At 34.1% G+C, this 12,979-nt stretch overlaps 2 protein-coding genes across 9 annotated transcripts; both read right to left on the reverse strand.

Annotated features, from left to right (window-relative positions):
• Positions 1-3,012: 3,012 nt before the first annotated feature.
• Positions 3,013-6,535, reverse strand: LOC18033499 (pentatricopeptide repeat-containing protein At1g04840). 2 transcript variants are annotated; one of them, XM_024183344.1, is made up of 3 exons: positions 5,281-6,535; positions 4,374-5,203; positions 3,013-3,146 (listed from the first exon to the last, which is right to left on the reverse strand). In XM_024183344.1, the coding sequence occupies exons 1-2, from the start codon at positions 6,452-6,454 to the stop codon at positions 4,383-4,385; spliced, it is 1,995 nt and encodes a 664-aa protein (XP_024039112.1). In that variant the 5' UTR covers positions 6,455-6,535; the 3' UTR covers positions 3,013-3,146; positions 4,374-4,382. The 2 variants fall into 2 exon arrangements, with proteins under 2 accessions (XP_024039112.1, XP_006420980.1); XM_006420917.2 differs by lacking the exon at positions 3,013-3,146 and having other exon boundaries at positions 4,272-5,203.
• A 760-nt stretch (positions 6,536-7,295) lies between these two features.
• Positions 7,296-12,466, reverse strand: LOC18032124 (autophagy protein 5). Of its 7 annotated transcripts, none has more exons than XM_024183742.1 (9): positions 12,337-12,466; positions 11,871-11,991; positions 11,665-11,789; positions 11,514-11,580; positions 11,347-11,436; positions 10,321-10,408; positions 9,992-10,138; positions 8,647-8,778; positions 7,296-7,798 (listed from the first exon to the last, which is right to left on the reverse strand). In XM_024183742.1, the coding sequence occupies exons 2-9, from the start codon at positions 11,973-11,975 to the stop codon at positions 7,467-7,469; spliced, it is 1,086 nt and encodes a 361-aa protein (XP_024039510.1). In that variant the 5' UTR covers positions 11,976-11,991; positions 12,337-12,466; the 3' UTR covers positions 7,296-7,466. The 7 variants fall into 7 exon arrangements, with proteins under 7 accessions (XP_024039510.1, XP_024039506.1, XP_024039501.1 ...); XM_024183738.1 differs by having other exon boundaries at positions 11,871-11,997; XM_024183733.1 differs by having other exon boundaries at positions 11,871-12,058.
• Positions 12,467-12,979: the final 513 nt, after the last annotated feature.

The raw sequence follows: 12,979 nt of genomic DNA on the forward strand, positions 1-12,979 counted from the left end.
CAAGCGCGGCTCTGATACCATTTGTCACGGGACGAGAGGTTTCGAGCCCGTGCGGCACTCCCGCAATCCCATACTACGAGAGTAAGCTTAGTGGAAGTGGCACAATATCGACTGGTTTCGCCCTGCCTTGGGCTTGTCAGGAGAACGGCTCCAGTTCCCAACCAGTGTGTGTAGGGTTTCGCCTAGACCCCTCTTCAAGGTTTAGTCCTCGACTGGCGATAAGCTCCCCAAACTCAACCAGGTCGGCCTGCCTGAACTCCAAAGAGTCTAGGGTCATTGTATTCCCCACACACACGCCCCTAAAGCACGTCTCCAACAATCAACAAAACCATCATCGACACTAGCGCACAAGCGCATGCCACGATTGCGGTTCGTGACACTGTTCACCATTTGATTCTTAAGTAATCGCTAATCATACATATATAAAATCTGCATTCTTTTACTAAAATATTGATTTTTCTTTTATTTTTCAGTCCAGATTATAAAAATACAATAGAAAGAGTACCCTCATTCATCCTTGGATGAACAAATGTAGATTTCTTTAATAATCTAATAAACTAGAACAGTTTCGTACCATCATTCCCTTTATCATATGTCAAGTGCAATTAAAACTGCATTAATTATCATATAAAGAGTTATTCTTTCTTTAGCCCATTTTTTCAGCTCTAAAATTAAACATAAAGACTTAACGAAAAAAAAAAAAATTGCCGAATACATAAAAAATTCTAGAATCAAAATTTGCTGTAGAGTTGATGCCAATTAAGGCCATTTTGTAACAAATTAACATCACCTTTTTTTTTAAAGTTACAAAAATCAGATTCAATAATAATATAAGTTGACTAATACTAAATGGATTTGTTCAAAAAAAGGAATCAAACCATGATTGTCGATTGTCACTAACAAACAAACAAATATTATAGTGTTATATATATATATATATATATATATAGTTTTAAGGGTGGCGATATTTCTAATCCATATTTTTTTGTAAACTCACCTTACGAACACAATTATAAAAATTTCAAATAAAGAAGAATCTTAGAGAATTAATTGATTAAATCTATCTTAATGTATTTTTTTTATAGATTCTTTTAATTATATTCAAGTATTAAGGTTGTTTTAATTTAAGTTTAAATTGAATATTTTACCCTTGTAAGGTCAAAATATAAAAAATTACTTTTAACTTTTTTCATATAAAACTCATCATTGGTGTCAATATTACTTTTATTATTAATCTTTAATTAAAGAAACATAATATCTTTTACAGTGCAATACTCATGTAAATTATCAAATTGTCAAATTAATGTTATATACATGTGGAGTACTTTTGGCATATTGTACTGTATTATTTAATACAAGCATATAACATTATACTATATTGCATTAACATTGTATCATATTGACATTGTATAGTATTTAACTCTACACTGCATTGTATTAATTTTTAATTATACTATGTTTCATGTTTCACTGCATAGCACTATATTAATTTTTTTGTGATTAATTTAAATTCTATGCTTGGAAAATAATATTTGTTAGTATTTGGAAAAAACAGTAAACATAGAAGTCTTAGATTTTAAAATTTTTACATAAATTTATTTAGTATAAATTAAAAAAAATGATTCTCATAATTCTTCATTGAACATACATAAAACTAACAAATTTTAAAATTTTTGGTGGCATAACATTCAATTTTTCAACATTTTCATATCTTGTGAAATAAAAGTCCAAGCAAATAAGTTATTCAAACAACATCCTAAAAAATATCATAGCGTAAATAAATAGTTAAAATATACAAAATTCATTCAAAAGTCATTTTAGAATGATAATATAAAAGTTTAAATATTTCAATATAGTACAACAAAGTCACAAAATAATAAAATGACACAATAGTTGCAATATAATTATAAAAAATGAGGATTGTGTTAAATAATCCAAGTATAGATGCACATGCCAAAATACTACTGTAAAATATCATTGTTAAGTTACAAATGCATACTCCCTAATCAAAAGTATAGCTAACTAACAGAGAGTAAATTCCTAACACCCTCTACATCTTTCATTGCAGCAAATTTCTCAATTGATTTATTAAAGACGAAGGAACCACCACCATGTCAATTCCTTGACGAATGACAGCAGTTTTTATTCTCCCTGAAACCACTGTCATAGGCTTTGCGCCATCAGCTTTCACAAGTGTCACATTTGTTTCCTTACAACAAGTTTCATCTAACGACTTCGGTTTCACAGTCCGCAGTCCTGATCCTTGCCAATAGGTATTTGCAACTATTTCAGACAATACTGTTTCTTTGAAACTCAAAGATACGACACTTTTCCACAAGGAAATCTTAGAAGCCAGCCATCTAAGATGCTTTAATAGTTCAGTCTCTTCAATTTATTTCAATACTTCGTTCTAAGATACCAAACACTAAAGCCTAAATATCAGAAAATAAAAATTTAATTATATAAACCTTGATAATTAATAAGCCTTAATTACTCTCTCTATTTCACTTCAGAAAACACCGGCATATTCTTATCTCCAAAACTCCGCAACACATTTGACCAAGTATTTGAAACCAATGGGCATTGATTTAGATAGAATGGAGTGTAAATTCTCAACACCGTTTACAAATAGAACAGAGTGTAAATTCTCAACACCCTTTACATTCTTCAATTTCACAGTAAGATATGATAAATGCAAAGAAAACAGTGAGTTTGGACAACTGTGTGCAGCCAAGAGGCTAGCCAACCGTTCAAAACCAACTGTGAATATCACCAAAATTCAATATGCACTTGCACAGCTTTCTCTTTAGTTAGAATGATTGAAAAATTCCAACATATATGATGATGATATCGGTCCACTGACATTAAAGCTGGCACGAAATTTGGTACACCCAACCCAAATAAGATATTAAACAATCCAAAAACCCAAATCACCATGACTAAAATAATTCAAAATATAATTAAAAAAAGTTAATAATTTACCTTTATAATCTGCTACAATTGTGTGGTGAAGCTCCAGTGAAGGATTCGTCAACAGAATCAGGAAGCTGCAGCTTGGATTTGTATGGCAAAGGTGAAGTAAGTTCAGGTTGCAGGCAGCAAAGGTGCAGTGTGGCAACTGTGTTCTACTGGCATCTACGGTGAAGCTTCATTGATGGATTATTGAGGGAATTAAGAAGCGGCAGCGAGCGGATTGAGGAGATTGAAAATATGCATCTAGAAAGCAAAATAATTTGTTTTCTATTTGTTTTACGCATACATACACAAACACAGTTCAGCCTTGGGTCTAGTTTATGCAGGTTTGACCACATAATTGGCAGGAGGTATGCAATGTAATACGGGGTTAAAAATATTGCCAAACACGTGTACGCATAAATCTAATACAAATAGTATGTAGGGTATTGAAGATTATTAGGTTTCATCTAAATTTTAGATTATTAAAGCTGAAAGAACTCTATTGTGTTCTTTGACATGTAAAGGTGAAATATTGTTAATGTATATTTCACAAAAAATTATCAAAACAGCAGTAATACTCATATATATCTGGATCCAAACATTGCAACCACCTGCTCATTTATTATAATTTAATTAATATAAAGGGGTTGATCATTACTCAAACATAGGACATCTGGTTCAAAATGTATCTAACACCATGTTGAAATACCATTAAATTCAAAAGCTAAAGTTTTAAGGAAATGACCCAAATATAATATTCAAATTTTACCATAAATTGTTCAAATATTTCCAAAAATACACTCCATTATTGTTAATAACTTCGTCCATATGCTTGATTTCTTTAACACAACATGTATGAAGTGTTCAAGTCATCCACGTGTACACGGGGAAACTTGAAATGTGAAACTGCATTGGCATTGCCCTTGTTCAAATATAATCTCAAATTTTTAATTGCACCATATCTTGCAAAACTTCGCAGCTGCAACAACACTGATAGAGTGATAGAAACTATACCGCCCATGATTCCTTAAAATTACTTGTAACAAGAATTAAACAGAGAAATATAGTAGAGAACATTACTTAATATTTTCACTTTTGAAAGGGATTTTTGACATCATCTTTTCTTCTAACATTTTAATCTATGAAGAGAGGCAGCTTTCTCTCATATCTCTATACATTCTCTCTTGAGGTAGACTACTCTCTTGTGTCTCTTTACACAACTTGGACAACTCTAGCTATTTATAGCCGCTAAAAAAATCACCTGATGGCATGAAGCGTTAAATGTACTTCTACATCTGATCTAATATTATCCTATCTTCAAGGCTGGTAGATGATTAAGGGAAAATGGAAATAAGTCAATGCAATGGATAATGGCAACGTCAGTATAGAGTATTATGCAGAAGAAAAGAATTGCTTACAATGAATTGTTACCAATAATCTCTGCATGAGCAAGTACCATCTTTGAAATAATGGAACCTTGTATCTCTTAAGACTATCTCCCTTTGGCTTATTTTACTTGCATATTTCATTAGAGAATGACAATCCCCACAAATCGTAAGCTTCTTCACAATCTTAATGGTTGTTCCCGGAGTGGTTTGAATGAGCCCAAAAGCAAGAGCTAACTTCTCACTGTGACATCCCAATGCTTCTTCCTTCTCTTCTTTAATGTTATGAAGTACCCACTCAGTTCCAGGCATGTATCCTTGTTCCCTAGCACCGGCCATTATTTCCTCTAACTTTGAGTGTATCTCCTTTGCAAGCTTATGACCACCTGCTTCAAATCTATGCACATGCCCATTAACCTCAATATAACTCCACCCTGGATCTTTCTTTATGCTTCTCCTTTGCATCAATGTCCTCACTCTCGCCACGTCCTTCCATCTCCCTTCTGCTGCATAAATGTTTGACAATAAGACATAGCTTGAGGGATGCTTAGGTTTAAGCTGCAGGAGCCTTTGTAAAGCTATTTTGGCTATTTTGGTATCCTTGTGAGTCCTACAAGCACAAAAAAGTGCTCCCCATATCACGAAATCAGGAGTTTCTGGCATTTTATTAATGAAGTTCAAAGCCTTATCTACCTGGCCCACCCTGCTTAACAGATTGACAACCACTGTATGGTGCTTCACAGAAGGCTCAATGAAGTAATCGAACCTCATGCTGTCAAAGAAATTAAGTGCCAACTTTACTTGCCCAGAATACCAGCATGCAGTTAATATGGCAAGGAAGACTGTCCCGTCTGGCTCTGTACCTGCAATAACAGGGAGTAAAAAAGAAAGAAATACTTGAAAGTAGTGGATCAGAATGAAATATCACAAGGTTAAATACCTGAATACATCATCTTTTTAAAGTATTGGATAGCTTGCTCATAACGTCCGTGGATCGCCAAACCCCATATCATAGCAGTCCAAGTAAGAAGGTCTTTTTCCTTTGTCTCACCAAAAACCAAACTTGCAGCCTCAATATTCCCACACTTTGCATACATATCTACCAAAGCAGTTCCAATAGCTCCTTTCAGCCCAAAATCATTACATGAAATATAATTGTGAACTCGCACTCCAGCTTCAAGAGCTCCAACTTTAGCACAAGCCGAAAGAGCAGAAACAACAGTAAAATCATTTGCCCTAACACCTGCATCCAACATCTGAAAAAACATTGCCAATGCCTTTTCAGCTTCCCCATTCTGAGAAAACCCATTGATCATCGCAGTCCAAGAAACCACTCCCTTCTCTGGCATTTGCTCAAAAAGCTCACCCGCTTTCTTCAAATCCCCTTTCCTCATAAACCCATCTATCAAACTAACCCATGAAGCCACATTCTTCTTTGGCATCATCCCAAAAAGTTCCACCGCCTTCCTCAAATACCCAATTTTACTACACCCATTAATCAACACATTCCATAACAAAACACTCTCGCTCTTATTTTTCTCGGGAGTTTCATCGAACACCTTAAAAGCGCCCCTCGTTTTTCCAAGTTGAACATACATGTCAGCCAAATGAACCCGAACAAACGCATCATACTCAACGCCAGACTTCACAATCAGACAATGCAAACCTCTACCAAGACTTAACAAACTCAAACTAGCAACCGATTTCGAAACAAACGGGTAAGTTAGTCTATTGGGTCTGACACTCAACCTTAACATGAAAACAAAATGGGAAATGCAACTCTGGAAATGGGAATTCTCCGCGAGCCCACGAATCAAAACATTGAATATATGCAAGTTCTTGGGAGTAAAATGACCAAAGATTGAGAGAGCGTAATCTGTTGATTTGTGCAGAGATGCAGAAGAAATCAACTGGGTTGTAATGCGGCTGCTTGCAAAGAGATTGTGGAGAATGATTTGAGCGTGGATTTGACGGAGCTGTTTGGTGGAATTTGAGGAGTGAATCAGAGATATGATGTGGGTTTCTGTGATGTTGTTAGAGGGTTTATGAGAAGATTTAATGGTTTTCGTTGGTGCTATGGCTGTAGTTAGTCTATTGAAAACATGGCCTTTCATTGTATATTATCAACAAATAGACAGATAGATTATGGTTTTATGATTGTGATTGATCAGGAGTCATTTCAAAATTTCTCAGTTTGTTTTTCTCATTTCAAAATTTCTCAGTTTTTATTTTTTTTTAATTTTTGTTTACCCGTTTTGTGATTTTTGTTTTCCCGCCAATATTTTGTTGCCTATATAACCGTTGGAATTGGATGAACGGAAGCAAATGCTAATAAGATTCAAACTTTGTTTTGACAGAAATTATTCTATGCTTTTTGTATACTAAATTATTGCAATCGATAAAGAGAATCCAATACAATGATAACATAACGACGAAGAAAAATACCGCTTGCGGGTATTTTTGTATATCTGTATATGATATATTATTTTACATCTCAAACTTAATTCAAGAATTGAAATGACGTGATAATCGGATGATTTTTTATTATTTTTAAAATAATATTGGAAAATGAATAATATTTTTATTTTGTGACTAAATATATATTTATAATACAATTTATCTTACGCTAGATATTTAGTCAAATAATTTTTAAATAATTTTATTTAATTGATCAATTCGAATTCATTTCTCCAGAAAGGCAAAGTAATTAATTTGATCTTGCTCACACATCTATCGTTAAAAAGAAAAAAAGAAAATTGCAGGTGCTGGAATACGAAATTCACTCCAAAACCGTAGTACGACTACTGCATATCTTCAAACTTTGTCTTAAAAATTCAATTCAAATGAATATGGATTTGCTCCAAAAAATAGTCTAAACTATTTTTAAAATTTATTAAACAAAAATCGCATTTTGAAGTATCGCATAACGAGAAACTAAAATCACTAGATAGAACATCAATGAATTTCTTCTTTGTTTCACTATCTTCATTTTTGGGCACAAAGAGAGGCTATCAATGAATTTGACAGCTGTTCTGTACAGTTCTATACAGTAATTGACTTGTTTGTGAATGAAGCAACACCAAACTATCCCTAACAACAAGGAAAAGAATAGTTGAATGCAAACTGTCACACGGTGTTCACTTCTGGAACTCTGACGCATATACACATATAAAGGAAGTAGTCGGGGTTCATTAAGTTGTTTACCACCCAAGAGAAAGGTATTTCCAATTTTGGTTCAATTCCTTGAATGCGCACAAGCTTGATTTCAGCATTTCTGGTCACATGTTCATACAAAATTTCTTCCACTTCTGTATTTTTGTTGCTGCCCGCATCTTCAGAAGAGAGGTTCATTTCTTCATCTTCTAGTTTTGGGGATTCATCGTTGAACAAGGGTTTGTCGGTAAAATATTCTGGCAGAAGAGTTTTGATAGCATCATGTAGGGTGAAGCATTTACCTGCTGGTCAAGCATAATAAACAAATGAGCATTCATGAGAATGCTATAAGGGAACAAAGATGATAAGTGTTCTGAAAGGCAGACTGAGTTGCATGCCTTTTTTAAACCATGAAACGAAAGTGTCTGGGTATTTTCTAACTAGCGATATCATTATCATAAACTCTTTCTGGATTGTAGGGCACCCTGTACTTAAGTTGACAGAAGGAAGGCTCAAAATAGTCTGAAAATTACGTCTCCTTTCTAGAAAAGGGAAGGAACGGAATCAAATTTAATTTGGCATGTCAAACTGCATTCTAACAACAATCAAATGTGATTCTGCTTCTGATGAAACAAATTACCATCCTGACACATCTTCTAAAAGAGCAATTCTAAACACAAAAAACTAGCCATATAATCTCATCTATACAAACTAACATGTAATAAAATGATTGGAAAGATGAGAATAAAAAAGTCTATGCGATAAATGAGACAAGAAAAATTTGACAATAACATTGACTTTATAAATTTATGTTCCAAAATCATGCATGTTCAATTATATGAACAAATTTGTATGACTAGTTTGAATATAAAATTACTATTCAGATATGGGATACTAGGCAAAATCCACGGGACTTTATGGGACATCACAATAAGAAGATAACAGACATAAATTCATAATAATTTATCACATGGACAACTGCTATATATCAATTCTCTAATAAACAATTTTTCCTGCTTTCACCAGACTTCTTACACTAGACAGATCAACATGGAAACAAATAAAGCAAAATAGACAAAATGCAGAACAGAATGCATCATCACTCCACAAATCCTGTTCAGAATCATTAAAAAGAGCAAATCACATGGCTTACCTTCTTCTGTGCGAACCTCAACAGGTCGGTTAATGAAAGAGATTTTATCCCAGCAGTCAATATCAGGAGCATCTTCTAAATCATCAAAATCCTCGCTTACACTCCAAACATACAGTCGTACAGGAATTCTACCTGACAAACAGTTGGACAATAAGAGAAACAAGCATTTGTCTAGAACAAGTAACAAGAAAATTTTTTATTTTCATTTTCTTTAGAGTATCATTTTCAAGCAAACATTGCGAGCCACAAGAAAAGGGTTTTCCGGGTAATGGGACCCGGGGGGGTGTGGTGGGGGTTGGTCGTAATGTGTGAAAGACAATTTGTTTACCCTCTTTGCTAAGCATCGCTTTGATGCCAATGGGACACAAGAGCCAGCAGGCACAGCACACAAAATGCATTCCTTTTTCTTAATTCCTAACATTTTGCGTTTATAGGCAGATGAACATCCTTTTCTCTCTTTCATATAAAAATCTTTTCACAGTTATTATAAGTTAGAAAAGAATGAAGCTACCTCCCCTGACTTGGGATGGGGGGGGCTAGTTTGGGAGAAGACGGTTTATCCTCTTGGCTAAGCATCACTCCGATGCCAATGTGACAAAAGGGGCCAGCAGGCATGGCACAGAAAATGCATTTGTATTTCTTAATTTCTAACACTTGCATTTATCAGCAGATGAACATCCTTTTCTCTCTTTCATGTAAGAATTTATATCTTTTCACAATATTAGAAAATTAGAAATGAATGAAGGAAATGAATGAAGCTACCTCCCCTGAAGGAAGGCTGGGGAAAAAAATGTATATAAACCCCAAAAATTAAATACTTAGAAGTGAAATTAAACCCAAAAATCTGGCATGCCATTAGCTTCTTAATGAATGAGAATTTTCGGGCAGTAGTGATAGTTGATTTATGGTTACTTCATGACAAAAGAGCTTCTACTGCATGCATACTTATGCAAGTTATTAAACAAATAAATATGAATAATAGGAGAATAACTGGTCTCTTAGCAAAGACGTTTGCTGACATTGTGTAGTAGTGTTGACTGCCATCAGCATGTGTCATGTATCTTTAAAGACATGAGAAAAACATAAATATTTTCCACAGTCATTAGGAGGTATCTTGGTTATATAAGACGCAGAAAAGAAGTGATTAACCGACCAAATAATTCATTGATGTGGAGAAATATGCCCTCAGTAAATTAACATTTCTACTCTCTCATATTCCTATATTTTCCAAAGCAAATAAAGGAACAAACTACATCAGTGACCCATCTCATAAAGGGTAACAAGTATGAACTCATCTGCCATTCTTCAAATGCAATTCTTTAAATCAAGCATAAAATTTGCTAACCTGTCTTGACTTGTCCAGCAAAATCTGTCTCGCCAGTGCCTTGTTGAGATTTTGACGACGAATTCAATTTTACTGTGTAATCATCTTCAACTGTTACAAGTTTAAGCTTAGAAGACACCCGTAGGTAAGCTTCCAGATTACCTGCCACTTAAGCGCACAAATTGTATATGAACACACAAAGCAAATAGTTGAAATTGTTTCCCTGACAACTGAAAGGTAGTGAGATTCATTTGTGTTATAAGAGGATCTAGCTATGAGTAATTCAATCAAAATGCTAAAAATTTAAGATATAATATTGTATGAAACTCCTAATGGTTAAGAAGGCATACCATTCATCACAGAGCGCCAAAGCTCCACCTGGTCAGATTGGGACATGTTCATGACATTCTTGCAGTTTCCATTAATTATATATGCTGCCTGTAGGCATAATTGAAAAATATTAATGACATAACTGGATCAACGCTTACATCATGTACTTCAAATGGAAATAAATAAATGAATATGAACTTAAATAAAGAAAAAAGCCAGAAAAAAATTAGAACAAAGATTTTGATTTCATTTTGTCCCATTCTCTATATTTCAGCATAAATCCTATGAACACAGGAAATCATACTGACATTGTATTTAAACCTTTTCCTGCTTCATTAAGTAAGAGAAAGAGAGAGAAAGATCAAAGAAAGGAATAAGAGCATCGCTTCGGTCATTTTATATGTCTCCAAGTAACATCAAAACATAAAGATTGTAATCTTCAAATAAAAGATATTAATTCACTAGGTCACAATAAAAAGGAAACTAAATAACCACCTGCCTCTTTCTAATATTGTCGCTTTATACTAGTGGATGAAACCAGTTGATATCCACAGTGTAAACTTTTAGCAATATCATAATTCTACATATTGGCTTAAATGGGTAGGCATAAGGCATCGTACTTGAACAGGCCATAATGGCCGAGCTAACAAAAATCCCAACTGGTGATTCTAAGCCAATGCATAAATAGTCTATGCTCTTGCATAATTTTTGAATGATCATGTTAGCACAAAACAACCAAGTTTAGTGGTCACTCTAACAATGTTAATTCATTTAATGGAAGAAACAAGTAACATGAAAGGCTTTTGCTACATATTTTGTGCATATATGTGTGTGTAGCGTAGAAAGATGCCTTTTATTTCCACCTTTTTTCTTTTCTTTCGTAAACTATGAGAGGGTTAGCAATCAAGTGGTTGATCTTCGAATAACATTAGTAATAAAATTAATCATAAAATTTACAAGTTCCATGTTAAAGTTATACAAGATACCGAATGCAATACAATATACCAAGTTCTATCAAATTAGAGAAGCAGCTACCACGAGCTAACCTCTTTCAATGAATTAATAAAGCTCCACTTTACAGAATCTTCGCCTTCACATGGGATCAATACATGCACTGGATACCCTCTAAAATGAACCTAGACAAAAAACCAAATGCTAACCTTCAATTTCAGGAGCAGCAATCACAAAAATAAAGTACCCATTAAATAGATACCGTGAGATTCCAAGGTCTTTCCGGTTCCGGGCATAGAAGATCAAAGAGAACTCCAGTAGGTGTGTACCTGCAAAAAACTAAAGGAATTAATTTTCCAAATATCCAGCGATTACAAACACAATCCATTAAAATAAGCAAATAAATAAAATACCATTTGAGAGGCAAGCCTTTGTATTCAAACCAAATGGTGTCAACTCCAGGAGGAAGTGAGCTACCAAAATAGGGTTTAATGAGACCAACTAACAACGGAAGGTAACCAATTCTTGGCGCCAATATCTGAGATTCAATAATATTATTAGAAAAAGATAAATAAATTCCAGTAAATTAAAAAAGAAAAAGAGTTAAAGGAGATATTACCAAAGCGGGGGGAGGAGGAGGGAGAGTGGTAACTTCAGATTCATGGAGATGAATCTGAAGCGGAATTGCTCCTTCCCACACATATTTTCGAGCTTCCATATGCATGTTTCTGTTACGATTTCTAAGGCTCGAGGATCATAGAAAAAAAAGATTTATATAATTGAAGGTTGAGTACGGTCCAATTCAATCTGCTTATTCTTAAAAACAAAAACAACCAAATAAATAAATAAAGATTAGAAAAGGAGAAGAGTGGTGACTGCTGGACCGAGCAGCGGCAGAAAGAACAACTAAGTTGCCACTTGCCAGGACAATCCGGATCCTGGTCCGGGATAGGCATCCAGGTTCCGGATCCGACCGGATAAGAACCCGGATTTCTTAACTCCCGGTCCCCGAATTGCGGGTTTTTAAATCCAGATAGTTCTACAAAGGCCAAATTTTCACACATAAGCTAGAAATTGAAACTCACAGAGAAATGCGGTCACGGCGGCGATGATGCCTGATGATAGATGATGTATTGACGATGATGATGAATTGATTTGAAGATGATGGGGGATGAATACGATTAGAGGAAACGGCAGTTGTACTGTTTTTCTGCTTTCTTGCATCTACATATATAATAAATAATTAAAAATGACTTTAATAACATTTGCTAAATAAAGTAATTTGGGTCCGAGTTTTGGAAATACGGGTTCAGCTGAACTCGGATTTGTGCCCGGATAAATTCGAGTTTAAAAAAACACTATCGAAAACCGTACAATATTTGTATTTTGTGTGGTGGAACTCGGAACATGTAATGGGGGTGTTTACTATTGGAAATGGAAATGAAAATGAAAATCAAGTAATGGGAATAAATGGTATGTTTATTTATTGTCTTGTTTAGATGAGTGATAAAATGGGAATTGAAATGGTAAATTCTATCTAAAATTAGAAATGATTACTAAAGTTTTTATTCATGTAGGAAAGGTGGGAATAAGAATCTCATTTCTTAAAGTAATCATATAACTCCTACTTGAATTTTTAAATTCTCATTTTATCATTATTTATTTATTTATTATTATAATTATTAGTAGCAATAGCAATAGTAATAATAATTATTATTATTAATTATA

This window comes from Citrus clementina, unplaced genomic scaffold, assembly GCF_000493195.1.
Source record: "Citrus clementina cultivar Clemenules unplaced genomic scaffold, Citrus_clementina_v1.0 scaffold_9, whole genome shotgun sequence".
NCBI classification, from domain to species: Eukaryota; Viridiplantae; Streptophyta; class Magnoliopsida; order Sapindales; family Rutaceae; genus Citrus; species Citrus x clementina.

Excerpts from the sequence above, each read along its gene's own strand:
- LOC18033499 (XM_024183344.1), bottom strand. The coding sequence starts at position 6,454 with ATGAAAGGCCATGTTTTCAATAGACTAACTACAGCCATAGCACCAACG. Across the intron at positions 5,204-5,280 it reads TAAAAAGATGATGTATTCAG|GTACAGAGCCAGACGGGACA; the intron begins GTATTTAACCTT and ends CTGTTATTGCAG.
- LOC18032124 (XM_024183742.1), bottom strand. The coding sequence starts at position 11,975 with ATGCATATGGAAGCTCGAAAATATGTGTGGGAAGGAGCAATTCCGCTT. Across the intron at positions 11,581-11,664 it reads AAAGGCTTGCCTCTCAAATG|GTACACACCTACTGGAGTTC; the intron begins GTATTTTATTTA and ends AGTTTTTTGCAG. Across the intron at positions 11,437-11,513 it reads AAAGACCTTGGAATCTCACG|GTTCATTTTAGAGGGTATCC; the intron begins GTATCTATTTAA and ends TTTTTTGTCTAG.